Genomic DNA, 18,445 nt, shown 5'->3' on the forward strand with positions numbered 1-18,445 from the left:
TTCTCCCTCTGACGTTTATTCTTCTTCTGGATTCTGGAAAAAGCGAATAGAGGGCAAAACTAAACCCCATTGGGTCACAGGTGAACACGAGACAACTGAGAGCCAGCTGTGCCCTGGCGCCCCGGCCCTTGGCCTCCCTCCCCACCCTACCCAGTCCCCCTGCTGGGCCAGGGCCGCAGACGGGGGGCCGGACCCTGCCACCAGGGTGGGCGGGCATTTCCAGGAGGCACTGGTCTGGGGAGGCGGGCAGGCCTCACAGATGAGCGGGGGGCCAGGCTCCAGCTGGCAGAGGCGCGGGCCGTGGCGCCAGCCCCTCCTCTAGAGCTTGTCCCCCGCATGGACCTTCTGGTGGCGGATGAGGTGCGAGCTGCCCCGAAAGGCCTTCCCGCAGCGGTTGCACTCGTAGGGCCTCTCCCGCGTGTGGGTCTTGTAGTGCTCGATGAGGGCCGAGCGGTGCCGGAAGGCCTTGCCGCACTCATTACACACGTAGGGCTTCCGGCCTGTGTGGATGCGCTGGTGCTGGATGAGGGCCGAGCTGTGGCAGAAGGCCTTGCCGCACTGGCCACACTCGTAGGGCTTTTCGCCGGTGTGGATGCGCTGGTGCTCGATGAGCGAGGAGCTCTGGCTGAAGGCCTTGCCGCACTTGTGGCACTTGTAAGGCTTCTCGCCCGTGTGCGTCTTGCGGTGCTCGATGAGGTTGGAGCTCTGGCTGAAGGCCTTCCCGCACTCCTCGCATGCATACGGCTTCTTGCCTGTGTGGATCCTCTGGTGCCGGATGAGGTGGGACCGGTGGCAGAAGGCCTTCCCACAGAGCTCGCACTCGTGCGGTTTCTTCAGCGTGTGGATCTTCCGGTGCTGGCTCAGGCCCGAACTCTGGTTGAAGGATTTCCCACACTCCTTACATTGATAGGGCTTCTCCCCGGTGTGGATGCGCTCGTGCTTCCGGAGGCTCGAGCTCCGACTGAAGTCCTTGCCGCACTCCCTGCACGCGTACGGCCTCTTCCCGGTGTGGGTCTTCTGGTGTTGCGCGAGTGCAGAGCTCTGGCGGAAGGCCTTGCCGCACTCCCTGCACTCGTAGGGCTTCTCCCCCGTGTGGATGGCCTGGTGCCGCAGCAGGTGCGAGCTCTGGCTGAAGGCCTTGCCACACTCACAGCACTCGTAGGGCTTCTCCCCCGTGTGGATCACCAGGTGCCTGAGCAGGTGTGAGCTCTGGCTGAAGGCCTTGCCGCACTCGCGACACGCGTAGGGCTTGGCTGGCTGTGCAGTCCTGTGAGGCCCCTCGGGTCCCGAGTCCCCCCTGCCCGCCGTCTCCCCATCGGGCTTACCAGACGCTTCCTCGCTGTGGGTTATCTGGCACATACTCAGGTCTGATTTCTGGAGGAAGGTTGGGCTGGACGGCTCATCGTCCTGGGGTCTGTCTCCTGGGGGGATGCTCTGATGCTGGACAGGGCTTGAGCACAGACTGATATTCCCCTCATAATCGTCCTGCTCCCCCAGAGGGATCTCCTTGTAGATGACAGTCATCTGTGCTAAACCCCTTTCCTGAAGAAAAGGGTCCCCCGGGTCCTCCTCCGGGAAAAGGTTTGTCTGCATCTCCAACCCATCCTCAAACACGAAGGCCTCACCCAGCTTGGCTGCCGGGGGAATCTCCATTGTGGGTCCGGGCTCACCCCTAGTGACTGTTTCTCTTTGGGACACACTTACTGCTCTCAGATTCTGAAAAGAAAACAAGAGACACTGTCAAGTCAGCAAGTCAAGCACCTAGTAGGTGCCAGAGTCTAAGGCAGATATAACCAAAGACACAATCTTGCCCTTGAGATGGTCCTTACTGAGTAAGAGACAAGTCTGACTTACCAGAAACAACTGCAAGGAAGACAGACAGACAGACAATGACACACTGTGGTGTCCAGACTCTAAAGGCTCAGGGTGTCCAGAAAGGTGGGCAAGGACAGGAAGTGGAGCCATTCTGAAAAAGGGGCAAGACTCCAGCTACCAGAGGAGGTTGGGGCTGGGGTCTTGTTGGGAAAGAGAGAGCACACACCCGCCTCCTATGATCGGTTGGCTGCAGGCCTCCAGCCCAGAGCCCCAGCCGGAGCCCTGGGAGTCAGCCCTTCTCATTCCCGCCGGCACACCCCGTCCTGTCCGCTTCCCGTTTTTACTGAAGGGGTCTCTCCCTCTCTCCTCGCTGCCACTGGGCAGCTCAGGCCTCCGTGTGACTCGCCTCCCCGCTGGCTGCCTACCTCCAGCTTTCCCCCTCCCCCCAGCCCGTTCTCTACGTGGATGCCAAGGTCAAATGCCCAAAACACAGTCCTGATCGTGACATCCCCCTTCTCAGGAGCTTCCAGCAGCCCAAGTCCTCCACACCCGGCCATGTGGCCCTGTCGCCTGCTTCTCCTTCCACACACCCCCAAACTTCCAGCTCCACCACTCACACATGCTGCTGTTTCCTCCTCCTGACTGGTCCCCACTCTTCTCACATGGCCACTTGCTCATCCTTCCAGACTCAATTCAAATGTCCCCTCTTCCCTGCACCCTCAGACTCTGACAATCTTGGGCACGTGGCCTTGGTGACCGTGGAGCACGGGGCATATGTCCATCACAGCACTCACCACCTGGAAGGCAAATGTCATGGCAGGACTTTCCCCACCACCACCTGCGAGCTCCCCAAGGGCAAATCCGGGGCTCCTCCATATTGGAATCCCCAGCTCCCAGCACAGCCACTCAATCATTACACACAATTTATTGAATAAATAAATGATTGAATGGAGGAAAAGTTATTTGTGTTTGTGTTAGAACTGCTTACCACACTTTTATTTTATTTTGCCGAAAGTACTCTTTATTCAAATAAGTCAATTATCTGGGAGATATGAATAAATGAAACATACAAAAGCAGAGCTGCTCTGGTCGAAGGGGGTATTTTCAGAGGGACAAGGAAGGAGGCTAGAACACCCCACTCAGCCCCCCAACCCACTGTGGGGGCCCAGAGGGAGCCCCGCAGGACCCCATCCACAAACTGCTATGCAACCTCCAGGGAAACTCTTCAGGTACCATAATGATGACAACTCGAGTTTACTGAGCAACTACTGTGTGCAAGGCACAGCTAGACCTTTTACAAGCATATCTCATGTACTCCTCAGGACTCCATACAAAGGTACTATCATCCTTACACTGAAGTCAGAGAGGAACTGCCTCAAAAAGACATACTAAATTAATCAGAATAGTCATGATGGAAATCATTACTATTTGGAATTTTTTTTAAATGAATTTTCAGCCAGTAGAAAGGCCAGGTGTGAAAAAAAGCACAGAACTGCAATATCCTCAAGAAGCCTGTGTCAGACTGCCCTGGTGGTGCAGTGGTTGAGAATCCACCTGCCAATGAAGGGGTCGTAGGTTCAAGCCCTGGTCCGGGAAGATCCCACATGCCGCGGAGCAACTAAGCCCGTGTGCCACAACTACTGAAGCCCCCACGCCACAACTACTGAAGCGCGCGTGCCTAGAGCCCGTGCTCCGCAACAAAAGAAGCCACCGCAATGAGAGGCCAGTGCACCTCAACGAAGAGTAGCCCCCACTCGCGGCAACTAGAGAAAGCCCGTGCACAGCAACAAAGACCCAATGCAGCCAAAAATAAATAAATTTATTTTTTTTAAAAAAAAGCCTGTGGGGCTTCCCTGGTGGCGCAGTGGTTGAGAGTCCGCCTGCCGATGCAGGGGACGCGGGTTCGTGCCCCGGTCTGGGAAGATCCCACATGCCGCGGAGTGGCTGGCCCGTGACCCATGGCTGCTGAGCCTGCGCGTCCGGACCCTGTGCTCCGCAACGGGAGAGGCCACAGCAGTGAGAGGCCCGCATAGCGCAAAAAAAAAAAAAAAAAAAAAAAAAAAAGCCTGTGATCACTCCCACTCCTCTTCACAACCACGGTCTCCGCTCCCCCCCGCCTCACCCGACCTCCTCAAACCTCACGTCCCATTTTCACCCTGGTCCACCCCTTCCCCATCTAGCTTAGACTACAGTGGGTCTAACTATGGGCATCACTTCAACCAGCTCGCTGACCAGCATCGCATTTCTCACCTCCCTGCCCTGCCACTAACTACCCACCTCCTCTGCCAGCTCCTCCTAAGATGCTGAATGTTGCCAAGGAAAATCATACGACTGTGTCTGGCACGGAGACAAACTTCAAGTTTCCAATTTCAGCTGGGACTTCAGCTCCAGCATCTAATGACCTCCTTACAGCCAAGCCCTCTCTTCTGGGTCCTCACTTCCTCCCCCCTCTGGAAGGCCTCCCCAAGACATCCCTCTCAAAACCCTTCATTTCAGAGACTGCAAATTGGCACTCTGGGGATCCTGCCACAGACACGTTGTGTTTGACTCTCAAAGAGTCAGGCTTTTCCTTTTTGTTTGACTTAGCTGCCAATATTTAAAACTCAGTAGGTTTTCTCATGAAAAACTGGACGATGTGACAATACGAGACCACCCTTCACTAACCCACCTTGCTGGCCAACCTACCCCACTCCCACGCCCCACTTCATCCCCTTGGTTTCTTTCCCCCCCCTAATTTTCATGCCCTCTGACCCCTCTTTCTCTGTATCTGGATATTGTGCCTCCACCCACCTGCTAAATCCTGGTGTTTCCGAGGTTCCCTCCTCGGGGGTTTTCCATTCCCACTATGTACCAGCTACACGCTGAAGTCTCCACTGTGTTGAAAAAGTTAGCGATACTTTATCTGTGACCAACGATGTTTTAAATATTTTGGGACCGAAAATCCAAAGGTCTGGAACCCCACACTTCCCACCTCTCTCTGGCCTTCCCCGGCTCCTCCTGCCTCTGTCACTCCATCCTCCTGGGACGCCCCAGGGCCTGGGCACTCGGCCGACCCTCGGGCCAGTCAGGGCTTCCTGGCTGGAGGCCAGCGAGCGGCCGCGGACCCGCACCTGCTTCCACGGACGGGGGCCGCCCACACCTGCGCCACCGGAGGGAGAGGTGGCCACACTGGCTGCCGCGGAGCCACTCACCTAGGCCGGGGCGGGGCCGCTCACCTGAGCGGGGGCGGGGCCGCGGGCGAGCAGGGCGGGGCCGCACCTGAGCTGCTCCTGCCCGCGGCCGTGGCCTCGCTCGGCTGCGGCTGCTGACGCGGAGCCCGCGGCGGCCCGAGAGCCCGAGCCCCGCCCCCTCCCCGGCACTTCCGGGACCGCTCTAGGCCGCGCGGAGGCCAGTGTCTCGCTGGTCCCGCCGCGCAGTACGGGTCTGCGCCAGGACGCCGGGATCCGTGTCGCAGGACTGGGGTCGGGAGGGGCCGTCCAGTCGACTCAGGGCTCCGGGCCGTCCCCGAGCGCGTCCCGGCTGGGCGGGCGTTGGCGGGAGCGCAGAGGAGGAAACTGAGGCCGGGAGGGGCGGCCGGCTCCTGGGCATCTGTCCTGGGGGTGGGGCCGGCCAGAGGCCTTGAGGCGGCTGTGTCCCCGGGCGAAGGGCAGGTGCGCTCAGGGCTGCGGAGCCCGTTACCCCGCGCAGGCTCGGGGTCCTGCTGCGATTCCCCCTCCCTTCCTGGGGAGCTCTGGTCCTGCTTGCTCACCTCGTCCCCGCAGAGACAAATGAGGAGAGCCCGGAGAGGGCCCAGGAGATGGCTGGGAGCCTAGGCGGGACCCTCTGTGGACCCCACCTCTGCATCTGAGGGATGGCCTCCGTTCAGGTGGCGCCTCTTAGGGGAACCTGGAGGGAAGCGGGATGTGTTCTTCAGCCCCCGACCCCCCTCCCAGAGCTCACTTCTGCTTCTGGTGGCAAGACTTGCCCCTCTACCCAAGGATGGCTGCTGCCCATTCTCCCCCTGCCATCTGCCCACCTGTCTTCAGCACCTTCCGTCCTGGCCCTCAGGTGCCTCCTAGCCCCATCCAGGAGTAGGCAGGGGCTCCTAGGGACCCAGTCCACTGACCCTGTGTGTGTTGGACCACAACCAGCCATGCAGAGCTGGGACCAGCAAGGGCTGGTTATTTTTTCTCTCACTCCAGCTCCTCCAGTCACAGGAAGGCAAGAGCCACCATTCTGAGCCCCCTGGGGGCTGGTAGGGAGGTGGGGCCCCACCCAAGGGTCTCAGGTGCTTCCCCTTCTGCAAAAATCCCCAGAGTCCCTACCCCCACACTCCCAGACCCAGACCAACCACAGTCACTTTTTCTTTTTTGTTTTTCTTTTTTTTATTGAGCTTTTTTTTTTTTTTTAACATCTTTATTGGGGTATAATTGCTTTACAATGGTGTGTTAGTTTCTGCTTTATAATGAAGTGAATCAGTTATACATATGTTCCCATATCTCTTCCCTCTTGCGTCTCACAGTCACTTTTTCAGCCAGGATCTCATGGCGCTCCGAATAGTTATTGTTGACATGTTGATTATTAACCCATTTTACAAAGGAGGAAAATCAAGGCTCAAAGAAAGGGAGGGTCCCAAGGTCAGGAGCATAAGTGGGAGGCAGACAGAAGGCACTCATCCCACACCCCACCCCTAGGGTATGTAGCCCACGGAGCAGTAATAATCTGCAGCATCTTCAGGCTGCACGGGGCTGATGGTCAGGATGCAGGCATTATGGGCTGCATCCGTGGCTGCCGAGAAGCGGTCAGGGATGTCAGGGGGGCGGTGGTTGTCCTCCTCTGAGCGGTAGTGGAGGAGAAAGCGGGGGGCACTGCCTGCCCGCTGCTGATACCAAGACACGCCGTAGTCCCTGACGGTGGCATGGCGGGGGCTGAGCATGCAGGAGAGTTGGGCCACTTGGCCTGGGAAGACCAGCAGTGTGTCCGGCTGGGTGAGGGTTGGCTGGGAGGCTGAGAGAGACAGACACACTCAGGTCTTGCCTGGGCCCCTTCCTTCCTGCCCCTGCCCCACAAAGTCTTGGTCAGACTCCCAGGAGAATCCTCTCCCAAAAGCTCACAGCCCAGTGCCATGGGATCGTCACTGGGTGGGGCACGGAGCTGGCGACCCCTAAGCCCCCATTAGTGTCTTGTTCCCAAGGAGCCATGTTCAGCTAAGGATCTAGAGTTCAGAGGGTGTGCTGGTGGTCTCTGGGCTGCCCACCCTCATCCCTTGCCCTGCAGACCCCTATCACTTTGGTCACACTGGCTTGTCCAAACCCTGGCTACAGACTGATGACCCCCAAGAAGCCTCCGGGGCTGTTACTACCCATTGGCTCAGCCTCCGGCCACTGGCTGCTGAAGACCTCCTCAGGGTTAGCTTGTCCCTGAGGCCCTGTGGGGTATGAATCAGCCCACACCAGCTTCCCCTCTGAAAAACTCAAAAGGTGATGAGTCTCTGAGACCCCCAAGAGTCAGAGTCCAAAGGGACCCTAGCAATCTGGTCATTCATAAATGGGGAAACTGAGGCCCACACAGAGAAGTGACTTGCCTCAAGTCTGGGGCAGGGCCGCCTGTGGCCAGTTCTCTTCTCCATCTCAAGGACCCTTCCAAAACCTTCCCCACTGACCACATGGATTTGCCTCCTTACAGGGGGTTCCAGAGCCAGTGTGCTGTCTCCCACTCCACCCCTGGGTGAGCAAGGCCCAGGGAGGGCTCACCTGCTAGGAGGACCCCAGTCAGAAGGAGGGCCAGATGCTGACAGGCCATGGCCAGAGGCAGGGAGGCAGGTGGGAGTCGCTTGTTGGGCTTGCGCTGGGTGTGCTCCAGGTGCTTCAGGGCACACTGGGGAGGCTGCTGGACCACGACAGGGCATGCAAATCAGCCCACTGACACGGTGGGAGGGTGGTGCTGGGGCCCAGCAGCCAGACCTTATCTTCCTAAACGTCAGCATCCCGGCCCCACAGGGCCTTCTTGAGAACAGAAGCCCAGAAATCCACATGTGCAGTTAGAGCAGGTGGCTGCCCTTCACTGAGGTATAACTCATACGGTCAAGGGCACAAATCTTACATGTATGGCTCAATGATTTTATATATATGTCCCTGCAGCCTCTACCCAGACCAAGATTTAGAACATTTCCATCACCCCAGAAGGCTCCCTCATTCGCCTCCCCTGCCAGTAACGCCCTCTTAGCCCCAACAGTAACCAAGTGCGACTCTGCGGTTGATCAGTTTTGCTGTAGAACGTCAGCTATAAATGGAGTGATAGTGTGTCCTCTTTTGTTTCTGCTTCTTTTGTTAAACATTATGAGTCATCCGTGTGTGCAGCAATGTTTAATTCGTTGTCACAGCTGTGTGTAAGCCACTGTGTGGATAGCCACAGTTAGTTTATCCATCTCCTGTTACTAGCCATTCGGGTGCTTTCATCTTTGGCTATTTCAAGGAGAACTGCTGCGAGCATTCCTGCCTGTGTCGTTGGTGCACCTGAGCTCTGGTTTCTGCTGGGCAGACACCCAGGACAGGGAACGTTTCCGTTTAGTGTTGTGGTTTTTTTGGCCGCATCGCACCACGCAGCATGCGGGATCTTAGTTCCCCAACCAGGGATCGAACCCGTGCTCCCTGCAGTGGAAGCACAGAGTCCTAACCACTGGACCGCCAGGGAAGTCCCCTTTCTGTTTAGTTTTAGTAGATACCGCCAGGGTTCCCGACATGGTTGTGCCTATCTGCACTCCTGTTGTGGGCAAGAGAGTTTGCCAAACCGAGGGGAGCTGACTTTGGTTGGGATTCAACCCGCGTCGGGATTCAAACCTGAATCCCAGATCCTCCTCCTCTTGACTGCACAACTTCAGCCAAGTTCCCCTCTCTGTGCCTCAGTTTCCTCATCTGGAAACAAAAGACGAGCATTGTGCCAGCCCAAGTGTTGTGAAGATGCAAAGATAGGACTTTGTGGGAGTTCCTTGGTTGCCTAGTGGTTAGGATTCTGGGCTTTCATTGCGTGGCCTGGGTTCAACCCCTGGTAAGGGAACTGAGATCCCACAAGCTGCATGTGGCAGCCAAAAAAGAAAAACATAGATAGGACTTTGTGTGTATTAATCATGCCTTTTATATTCTCTATCCTGATGCTTTGACATCTGGGGCCTTGCTGACCTTGGAGGGACTGGCCCTCCCAGGGTCAGCCAGTTCCTAGAGACAGTAACACACTTTTCAAATGCAAACCAACCATTCCTGAGTCCACACTCCCCTGACCACCTCCCCTACGGGGCTCTCTCATTGGGCCACTGCCCTCCTGCCTTGTCACCCAGGGCAAGTACCAGACAACCAGGGACGGTTCCTGTGCCCCAGAGCATGAAGTTATTCCAAACAGCCAACCCTGAGCCTGCTCACCCCACCTCACTGTTCCTTCCCTCAGAAACCACAATAGAGGCTCCCGCCCAGAGTTCCCCCTCTCTCTCTGCCTCCTGACCAGCCCTGGTGCTTTCCCATGTGGCCTCCCGCACCATGGGGTGTCATGCCTCCTCCACTTGGGAACTGTAACAAACCAGCTTCTCAATGGCGATCATCTCCTGATCTGCTGGCCTTACCAAATACCTAAAAAATAATAAAACAAGTTAAAGCGGTGTGCTCTCGTTACTTTGTAGCCTTGAGAGCTCGCTTGGGGAAGGTTACAAAGCTCCCACTGTGGGTCCCACTGCAGTCCTAACACCTCCTTAGAGCACCTCCATGACACTCAAGACAAAAGATCCCTCCTCAGTGGCACTAAAGACAAACCCCTCGGAAAAGAGAGGGGTGGTCATTGGAGCTGAGGGTCCAGGCCGGGAGTTCCATTCCTTCCAGAATCTGGCTGCAGCCACTCCTGGGCTGTGTTCTGCAGGACACGGGTCCCCAGATTTTGGAAGAAAGTGCCCTGCCTGTAAGTTTGGGAAACGCTGCCCCAGGGCTTTCCCCAGTGCTGCCTCTGAGCGCCTGCTGCAGGCTGAGCACCCAGGTAGCACTCAAAAGGCTTAATTGCGTTCCGTCCTCACGCTAACTTGCCTGTGGTGCTGTGAGCGGTGCGAGTGGTGCCGTGAGCGGTGCCTCTCACTGCTTTACAGGTGTGAGCACTGAGGCAAGTCCTGTCAGAGGCAGAGTGATGCTGATGAGCTGCGGGGAGGATCTGGGCCTCCTCCTGCCTCCTGCCTTGAGCTCTGCCTGCAGAGGGTGGATGAATAGTGTAATCACCGGGGAGCAGTGGCAGGGCAGCTAAGAAGGAAGTATCCTGACCCGCCATGAGTCCAGAGGCCCAACCACAACCAGCCGGAAAGAGGGGCAATGCAAACGCTGCCCACGCTGGAAAACAATGGCAGTTTCTTACAAAGTTAAACATACTCTCCCCAGAGGACCCAGCAATCCCTCTTGCTGAGGTTTACAGTAGAGAAATGGAAACGTCTCTTCACCCAGAGACCTGCTGGTGAGTGTCTGTACTGGCTTTACTCATAATCACCCAAAACGGGAAACAATCCAAACAGCAGCAGGTGAGTGGATCCACAGACCGTAGCACCTCCAGGCAGTGGGACCCTCCCGGGTGATGAAAGGAAGGACCCATCGACACCGGTTGACGACCCTGGTGAATCCTGCACGCATGGAGCTAAGTGAAAGCAGCCGCACCTGAAAGGCTCCGCACTGTCTGCTGCTTCCCTCTCTGTGACGTGACAGTCTGGAAGAGGTGGGGGCAGGGAACACTGCAGCGCTTGCCAGGGGTTGGGGTGACCACAAAGGGGCATGAAGGAATTTGGGAGAGTGATGGAAATGTTGTGTATCCAGACTGGTGGTGGTTCTGTGAGACTTGTCACAACTGGAAAACACTCAAAAGTGTTTTGTTCACTCAAAAGTGAATTTTACTGTCGGTAAACCATAACTCAATAAACTTGACTAAGAAAGGAAAGAAACAAGGACAGAAGAGAGGGAGGCTGGGAGTGAGCCCAGGGCAGGGGGCCTTGAGTTGATAGGGAGCCTGTGAGGTTGGTGAGGATCCTGCTTCTGCTACAGCCACGCCAGCACCCCACCCCCAGGAATCTCCCCTGCTTTCAGCCTGGACGCTCTGTCTCTACTGGTGAGGGGATGTGGTCTCTGGACATCCCTGGGCGCTGAGACTCCAGCCCCCACTAGAGCCCTGCGTCAGGGAATGTCCGGACCCTCCCCAGAGCCCGTTACCGGGATACTGGGGGGAAAGCATTTCCTGCCTAAACCTCTTGGCAGCTCCCACTCCCATGGAGACCAGCTTGGAAGCTGGGAGGACCTGAGTCTTCTCTGTACTCTGATCTAGCTAGTGGGAGGAAGAGGAGGCCAAGCCTCCTGGACTAGCTGCAAGGACCCCCTGGGCTGGTGGAGCCCAGCCCCAAGGGCGGCTGAGTGGGGAGCTGCACTTGGACCCACCCACCCACCCATCACTCCCCCATCCCCGACACACACATCTCCCGCAGGGCGCCACATGGGGTAGATCTCAGCCCCAACTCCTTCCTTAGTCAGGAAGTTGGAGGTTGGGGGATCAAAGCCCCCACATCTGTCTCCTCCCCCTTGCAGCCATGTTTATCACGGTGACGTCTGGAGGTAAGTGGGGTCCCCTGTCCCGGAAGACTGGTGGGGGTACATTCCCTCTGCCTTGAGGGAGAGTGGGGAGGCGGCGTGGGGAAGGGGTACACATGGGAAGGGATGGGAGCGTCCGCGGAGAGTCCCTTGAGGGGAAATCCCGGCTGGGTCCTGGGAAATGCACGTGGGCTCCTCTAGGAGCGCACGGGCCACGCAGCCACCAAGACGCTGCCGTGGAGCAAATGTTCAAACTGCTCCATCCCTTAGCTGGTCAGTGGTCCTCCAGCTTCAGGGGGCATGAGGCACCTAAAGCTCTAGCCCCAGCTGCAGATTCCTGACCTTCTGGTGGAGACGGGGCTGGTGCGGGGTAGGGGGTGAGGGGCTGTCAGGTGCCGGAGGTGGGGCTGAAGTGGGAGGGGAGGGTCGCGTGAGAAAGACAGAAGTTGTGCACCCCGGTCACCGACATCTTGGGAGATGGAAGGGGGGTACGTTCCTAATCTCATAGCCCCATTCCCTGCTCTGTAGGGAAGAGACGGGAGGGAGGCAGAGGGTCCCAGTTTGGGGAGAGTAGAGGGTGCCATTCGTTCACCTCTGCTTCTCCCCCACAGCTGGCTGCTGGGAGCTGGTGAACCCCTGGTGCAGCCTGGTGATCCTCATCACCCACCTGAGGCAGAGGGGGCAGGTGCCCCCAGATGGTGAGGGGGCAGGGAGGGGTGCTGGGAGAACCTCTGAGGGCCCCCAGGTAGGGATTCCAGCCCTGCCCTGCCTCCCTCTCTGCTCCCCCAGTGACCATAGCCCTCCTGGCTGAGGATGGGCACCTGGTGAACCTGGCTGAGGGGCTGGAGGAGGGGCCTTCCCTGGCGCCCTCCATGGGCAGCCCCCTGCTGCAGGAGCGTGGGATCTATGTCCTAGTGCAGATCATCAGTAAGTGGGGCCCCAGATTCCCCCTGTGCAGCTATGTTGGAATATAAGATGGGGAAGAGCAGCCACAGACCACCCAAGCCCTGCCGAGCCCCTGCTTTGGCCAGGACCTAGCCCTGAACTTCCCATCCAATGCCCTGTCCTGACCCCACTGTGGGCCAGCAAACAGGTCCAGAGTGAGAGGTGGGGGTGTGGACCACCAGGCCAGCCAGGAATCAGCCTTCTTCCCTCTGCAGAGGGTGAGGACGGGGCCCCCACCTGCTATGAGTCCTTCCTGGAGAGCCTGGATGAGTGGTGTCCAGAGCTGGCAGGTGTGTCACAGGAGAGCCCCAGGGGGAGGATGTGCCTTCCCACCAGTCCCCCACAGGCAGGGCTTCTTGGGCCTTCCAGAGGAGCTGCGCTGGCTGTCGGGCCTTCCCCCGCTGGGCGATGGCTGGAGAAGGCGTGCCGGCACTCTGCGTGGCCACCAGCAGCAAGGCCCTCCTTCACGGCCCCGAAGGGTGGGCTTCCTGCTGTCTGGGACCCACTAGCTGGGGCCGAGAGCCAGGTAAGGAGGAGACATGGATCCCTGGGGGGATGCTCATACCCAGATATGGGACCCCTTCCCAGGGGACAGATGTGTGTGATGGGAGGTGGACCCCAATGCCAACCCCCTCAGAGACACACATATACCCACACGATGGAAGACACTATATCCAGAGACAGGTCCCCACCATACTGCTGGAGGCTAAGTGCCTGCACAAGGGCAGGGAGATGTGGAATAGGGCCTGGCACACCGTAGGTGCTCAGTGCAGAGCTGCTGAATGAACTCGGTGAAGGCAGCAGCACAGAGTGTGTGATGGCGTTTGAAGGGCCAGCACCTCTGTTCCGGCAGGCCCCGTGACCTGGCACATCACGGCCACGTGGCCGAGCTGGACTCAGATCCAAGGGGGTTGGCCGTGACCTCTGCCTGGTGTGATCAGGTGCAAAGGCCCAGCAGTATTCCTCTTGCAGAATCTGGAATTTCTGGGAAATTGCAAGGTCACTGACAGAACGTGAGGCCACCACGGGGCCCCTAAGATGTGGGTGCGGAGAAAGGGATCCAGAGGCAGAGATGAGAAGGGTGGAGGGGCAGGGGTCCCTGAGAGGAGACAGCACGCTCCTCCAGGGATTCCAGCCCCCAGGAGTCAGACGTCCTTGAGGCTTATGGTCGGTCACCTGCTAATGCCTCACCACCCAGTCTGGACTGCCCGAGGCTGTCAGATTACACAGGATTACAAGGTCACCCTCCCCACCCAGGACACCAGCTGAAGGTGAAGCATCCCACTCCACAGTGGGACATCCATTCATCCTCCCCCACCCGCAGAAAGTCCAATGAGAGTGGACACAGCAGGCTAGGATCTAACATAAACTCTTTTAATTGCACATTTTCGTCTTGGATCATCTGTGGGGTGAGAAACCCTCTCCTCACTCCCAGTCTCAGCTATGTGGGTACAATCTGATGTCATGGTCTTGCTGTCGGTGAAGGTGTGAAGGTGGCTGCAGGGCTGGCCCCTGAATCTGCACCGGTCTCTTCAGGGCAGGGAGATCAGACCTGCAGAGGGAGGGCCGGCACAGGTGGAGGTCAGGCCGAAGGTACAGGAGGAGAGACCACCGCTCCCGCCTCAGCAGGGGTCAGGGCCTCCCAGCTCACCGTGGTTGTACTTGCACTGCTTCAGGGCCTCGCTGAAGCCCTCGCACAGGGTCAGGTCGCTCTGAGTGGTGGAGCAGTCCAGGAACTGCCTGATCTCATAGGCGCAGGGCCCCATCTGCTGGGGCTGCGGGGCAGCGCGGGCCGGGGCCTGAGGTTACAGCACAGGAAGCAGCAAGGTCAGCTTGGGGTTGGCACCCAGAAGAGGACTCCAGAGCTGGGGGTGCCAGCTGCCCCTCCTAACGCCCCCAGCCCTGCCAGGTCCAGCCTGCCCTGTTTAGCCTCAGCTGCTCCATCCCTGAAACAGGGTGAGCCCACAGCCCTCTCAAAGCCACCCTGTTGGTGCTGGTACAGACAGCATTCCCAGCTGCCTCATAACAGGTATGCTGGCAGGTGGGGGTGGGAGGTGAGAGAAGGTTCTAGAAAAGCCCAGTGCTCTGCTAGAGTATGATCCCCACCCCCACAAGTTCTAGCACCTTCCTGCTCAGCAACACTGATCCTCATTACCCCTGACCCCACCACTAAGCCAGAATTTGGTTCAGGACTGGTGGGGTGCCCAGTGGGGGACAGGCCAGCAGGGAACAGACCCAGAGTCACTGGCTACCCTTCACCCTTGGGTGCAGGGGCTACAGGAAGGGGCTACCTGGGAGAGAGAGCACAGACTCAGGAACTTCAACATCCCTCCCTTCTACTAGGTTTAGGTGACCTTGGGCCAGTCTCTGAGACCCTAAGGGCCTCAGTTTCCCCATCTTTAAAGGGCTGGTTGGTGTCTGTCCACGGGGTCTAGGGACCTTGGCCTCAGGGGAGGGGCAGGGAGAGCCGTCCTGTGACCAGAGACCAACAGCAGAGCGACTAATAGGACCCTTCTTGGGTACAGTCCTTGGCCGAGGCAGCTCTGGACACCCTGGACACTCCTCGCTGGACGTTCCAGCAGCTCCCCGCTCAGTGGCCTTGAGAGAAGGCGGCCTCAGTTTCCCCTGAACCCTTGCTCACCTGCTGGGCAGCAGCCTGGGCGGGCTCTGAGCTCCCCCCGCTCAAGGCTCCGGTCAGGGCGCTGCCCACGACGTGTCCCACAGCCGAGCCCACGGCCACTCCGGCGGCCGTGGTCGCCATCTGCGCCATCAGGCCGGGCTGGCCCGACGGGGCGGGGGCCGGGGCCACGGCCGAGGGCGGCGGGTGCGCGGGCGGGTGGGCAGAGGTCGCGGCGCTGCGGCTGCGGGATGGGAAGAAGCAGGATTAATCCCGGCCGGACTCCAGGCCGGCGGCCCCAGGGGCCCGCAGCTCCGGAGAGGCACCCTCTCCTCCTCCCGGAGGGTGGACGACCACCGTCTTAGATGCCTGATTGCGGTACCCCCGCCCCTCCCCCGCCAAGATGGCGCAGCAGCCGCCAAGGTCACGCTGTCACGTCCTTGGGGACCGCGCTTCCCCAGACCCCACCCTGCGGGCCCTCGTCCCGCTCCCACCTGGCTGGCCGGGCGCCCATGCTGCGGCTCCCCCGGGGCATGGTGGCGGCGGTGGGACCGGCTGAACCGAGTCGGAGACAGCAACGGTGACTGCTGTTCCGGTTCGGGGACGAAGGCGGCGGCGCCTGTCACGGCCGGCGCTGCTGGGCGGGGCCGGGGCGGGGCCGCGGGGACACGCCCCCGGACGGAGGCTCGGGACCCGGGGACAGGCTGCACCCTCGCGGGTCACCCGGCCTCTCCATCAGGCAGCACCCGTTGCCGGTGACCCTACTCCCTCCCAGCTCCTGGCCCGAGCTATGCGCGCCCTGGGGACACGGGCCGCTGTCGCAGGGCGCCGAGGGCGTACGCAGGAGCGAAGCCTGGCCCTTCAAAGACCACCGCGGAGCTCTGGGAGTGGAGCTAGGGGCTGTCCCGCGCTCGGGAAGTGGGGCACCGGGAGGCCGGCCCCTGCTCCTCCCCCTCCTATCGGACCGGGCTCGCTGGCTCCGGCGTGGCCTCAGGGTCGCGGGTGGACTGGGCAGGGGAAGAAGCACCCACCCTCCGTGACGGGCCCCAGAGCTCCCGCCAGGGGGCGTCCGGACCGCTCTCGGACTCCTTCCCGGCAAAATCACTGCGGGGCGCGGGCAGCCCCCGCTGGGGTGCGACGAGGACCCCTGCGTGGCCCTCCACCCAACCCGACCCCCTGCCCCACGGATGCAGCGCCAGACCCCTACAGCGTTTATGCAGCGTGTCCCTCCCAAAGGCCGTAACCTAGAGGTGTTTGTGCGGGTTTGAATCCTGTGGCCTCGAATTTTACCACCTTGGTTCCAGGCCCAGGGCAGGGCAATGCCGAATTTAGGACGCTTCCCAGCCCTTCGGGAACTGGAGGTTTTCATAGTCTTTTATTGCTACCCTTAGCAGGGAGAGGTCCTGACCTCTTTACCACCCCCTCATCACTGTCCCCTATGCCCGAGGGAGTCCTCCCAGTACCTGGACTGTGGGGAGGATGAAATCGCCCACAGCAAAATCATGGGGGAGGGGTCCCAGGTGGGGAGAGGAGGCCCCTCTGTGAGGAAGGGGCAGAAGGGACGGAGGGGACATGGGCAGTGCCTGGCAGGCTCAGCATGTCTCTACTGTGTCCCAACCACACAGTCCTGTCAGCCAGCCTGGGAAGCAGGGCCCTCCCCTGACCCTCATCTGGGCCTGGGCCAAAATTTTCTCCTCTCTGCAGTGGGGGCGACCATTGGCCTGGAGGTGAGGGAAGCATGTGAAGGGTGGCTACTCTCTCCTCATAGACATGCCAGGCCTGGTCCAGCCTCCACCCCTTTGCTCATGCAGCCACTGACCACTTGTTCCCATTGCCAAACTGGCCCTCCTAGGCTGATCAGGGTCCTCCTCCTGCAGGAAGCCCTCTGTGACCAGCCCAGCTTGCTATAACCATGGCTCTCCACTGCGGCCTACAACGTGGGAGGTTGTTACTTGAGCTCCCATGACAGGTGGACTGTGGTTCCGCAAAGCAAGGCCATGCTCCCCTGGAGGCACTCAAGACCACTTAAGGTAGTTACACAAATATATATATATATATTTTTTACACAAATATTTTTACTGTCTATATTTTCATGTGTATCGGAAAAAAACATACAATTAGCTCATCAAATCTATGATTTTTTTTTCAAGTCATAACCAGTTTTATTGCAAAAGGACCCTGTACACATTTATCAATTCTAGTACCTTAATAGCTACCCAACAAGTCATTAACATACAGAAACATGCATCATGAGAAGCAAGAAATATCACCCATCCCTTCTACATATTAGCAACTTGTCACTCCTGAGCAACAGTGCTCACATCACTGAGGTCTGTGAACAGTCACTTTTTGCATTCATCCTGAGTGAAAGACGGAATGAGTTAAGTACAAATGCAACATATTATAAACAATTTCTTACAAAAAAAGTCACAAATTAAACCAAAGTATTTTACAGAATTTACTACAAAACACCATAAAAACTGCCTTCACTTAAGCTCTCTCTCCCCGTATCCGGCGAGCCAACTGGATGTCTTTGGGCATGATGGTGACTCTCTTAGCGTGGATGGCACACAAATTAGTATCTTCAAATAAACCCACCAGGTACGCTTCGCTAGCCTCCTGAAGCGCACCAATGGCGGCACTCAGGAACCTCAAGTTGGTTTTGAAATCCTGGGCGATCTCCCTCACCAACCTCTGGAAAGGCAGCTTCCGGATCAGAAGCTGGGTGGATTTCTGGTAACAACGGATTTCTCGAAGCGCAAGAGTCCCGGGCCTGTAGCGATGAGGTTTTTTTCACCCTGCCGGTAGAGGGGGCGCTTTTCCTGGCCGTTTTAGTGGCCAGCTGTTTGCGGGGCGCTTTGCCACCCGTGGACTTACGAGTAGTCTGCTTGGTTCGGGCCAATTTCTTTCACCCAATGCCTAAGTTCTACACCGCTTCTCCGACAGCCGCGCCGCTCCTGCTGCCCAATGAAGAGCCGCAGTCTCCGAACTAATGGAAGAAGCTCCTCCGACTAACGACCAAACCGCTCTGCGTTAAATCTATAACTTCTTGACCAATGTGGCTAAAATGAGGCTGAAGTAGGCATTTCAAGTTTTAAAAGTAAATCACTTTAAAGAAAAAGATGGCAAACAGCCCAGGTAGTAAAAATCACTGCTGTCTTTCCTCTCCTTGCCCTCTAGGGGTCTTTGTAGAGCCTCCCTGGAGAGGCTGTGAAGGCTCCCCGGACTGGAACCCGGAGGGAGGGCTGAGTCAGCCGGTGTCCCTCTCCTCCCCCTCCCCACACCATCTCCCCCCATCTTAGGCCCAGGATGGGTGCCCACAGCCTCACACTGAGGCAGCTCAGCACCCCGCCCGCCAGGACGGGAGCCACCGCCTGTGTCCTGGTTCCCCAGCATTGCCCATGATGGAGCGGATTGCCTGGCAAGCTGGTGAGATCCCTGGTCATCACAGAGAGTATATGAGCCTGGAGGATCCCTTCCAGCGTGCGGTCATCAC

The 18,445-nt window shown here is 58.3% G+C and overlaps 4 protein-coding genes and 1 pseudogene across 4 annotated transcripts; 1 reads left to right on the plus strand and 4 right to left on the minus strand.

Annotated features, from left to right (window-relative positions):
* Window positions 1-318: 318 nt before the first annotated feature.
* Window positions 319-1,656, minus strand: ZNF70 (zinc finger protein 70). The gene has a single exon (XM_065889885.1). The coding sequence runs from the start codon at window positions 1,651-1,653 to the stop codon at window positions 319-321; it is 1,335 nt and encodes a 444-aa protein (XP_065745957.1). The 5' UTR covers window positions 1,654-1,656.
* A 4,692-nt stretch (window positions 1,657-6,348) lies between these two features.
* VPREB3 (V-set pre-B cell surrogate light chain 3) lies at window positions 6,349-7,659 on the minus strand. The gene is made up of 2 exons (XM_065890477.1): window positions 7,548-7,659; window positions 6,349-6,801 (listed from the first exon to the last, which is right to left on the minus strand). The coding sequence occupies exons 1-2, from the start codon at window positions 7,594-7,596 to the stop codon at window positions 6,485-6,487; spliced, it is 366 nt and encodes a 121-aa protein (XP_065746549.1). The 5' UTR covers window positions 7,597-7,659; the 3' UTR covers window positions 6,349-6,484.
* A 3,727-nt stretch (window positions 7,660-11,386) lies between these two features.
* Window positions 11,387-12,841, plus strand: C13H22orf15 (chromosome 13 C22orf15 homolog). Its single transcript, XM_065889495.1, has 5 exons — window positions 11,387-11,411; window positions 11,999-12,085; window positions 12,177-12,314; window positions 12,548-12,622; window positions 12,702-12,841. Exons 1-5 carry the CDS (start codon window positions 11,387-11,389, stop codon window positions 12,839-12,841), a joined length of 465 nt encoding a protein of 154 aa, XP_065745567.1.
* Window positions 12,842-13,691: 850 nt separating this feature from the next.
* CHCHD10 (coiled-coil-helix-coiled-coil-helix domain containing 10) lies at window positions 13,692-15,522 on the minus strand. Its single transcript, XM_065890232.1, has 4 exons — window positions 15,444-15,522; window positions 14,974-15,193; window positions 13,984-14,131; window positions 13,692-13,884 (listed from the first exon to the last, which is right to left on the minus strand). Exons 1-4 carry the CDS (start codon window positions 15,482-15,484, stop codon window positions 13,865-13,867), a joined length of 429 nt encoding a protein of 142 aa, XP_065746304.1. The 5' UTR covers window positions 15,485-15,522; the 3' UTR covers window positions 13,692-13,864.
* Window positions 15,523-17,439: 1,917 nt separating this feature from the next.
* LOC136132603 (histone H3.3A-like) lies at window positions 17,440-18,345 on the minus strand (annotated as a pseudogene).
* Between the last annotated feature and the right edge of the window lie 100 nt (window positions 18,346-18,445).

This window comes from Phocoena phocoena, chromosome 13 (assembly GCF_963924675.1).
Source record: "Phocoena phocoena chromosome 13, mPhoPho1.1, whole genome shotgun sequence".
NCBI lineage: Eukaryota > Metazoa > Chordata > Mammalia > Artiodactyla > Phocoenidae > Phocoena > Phocoena phocoena.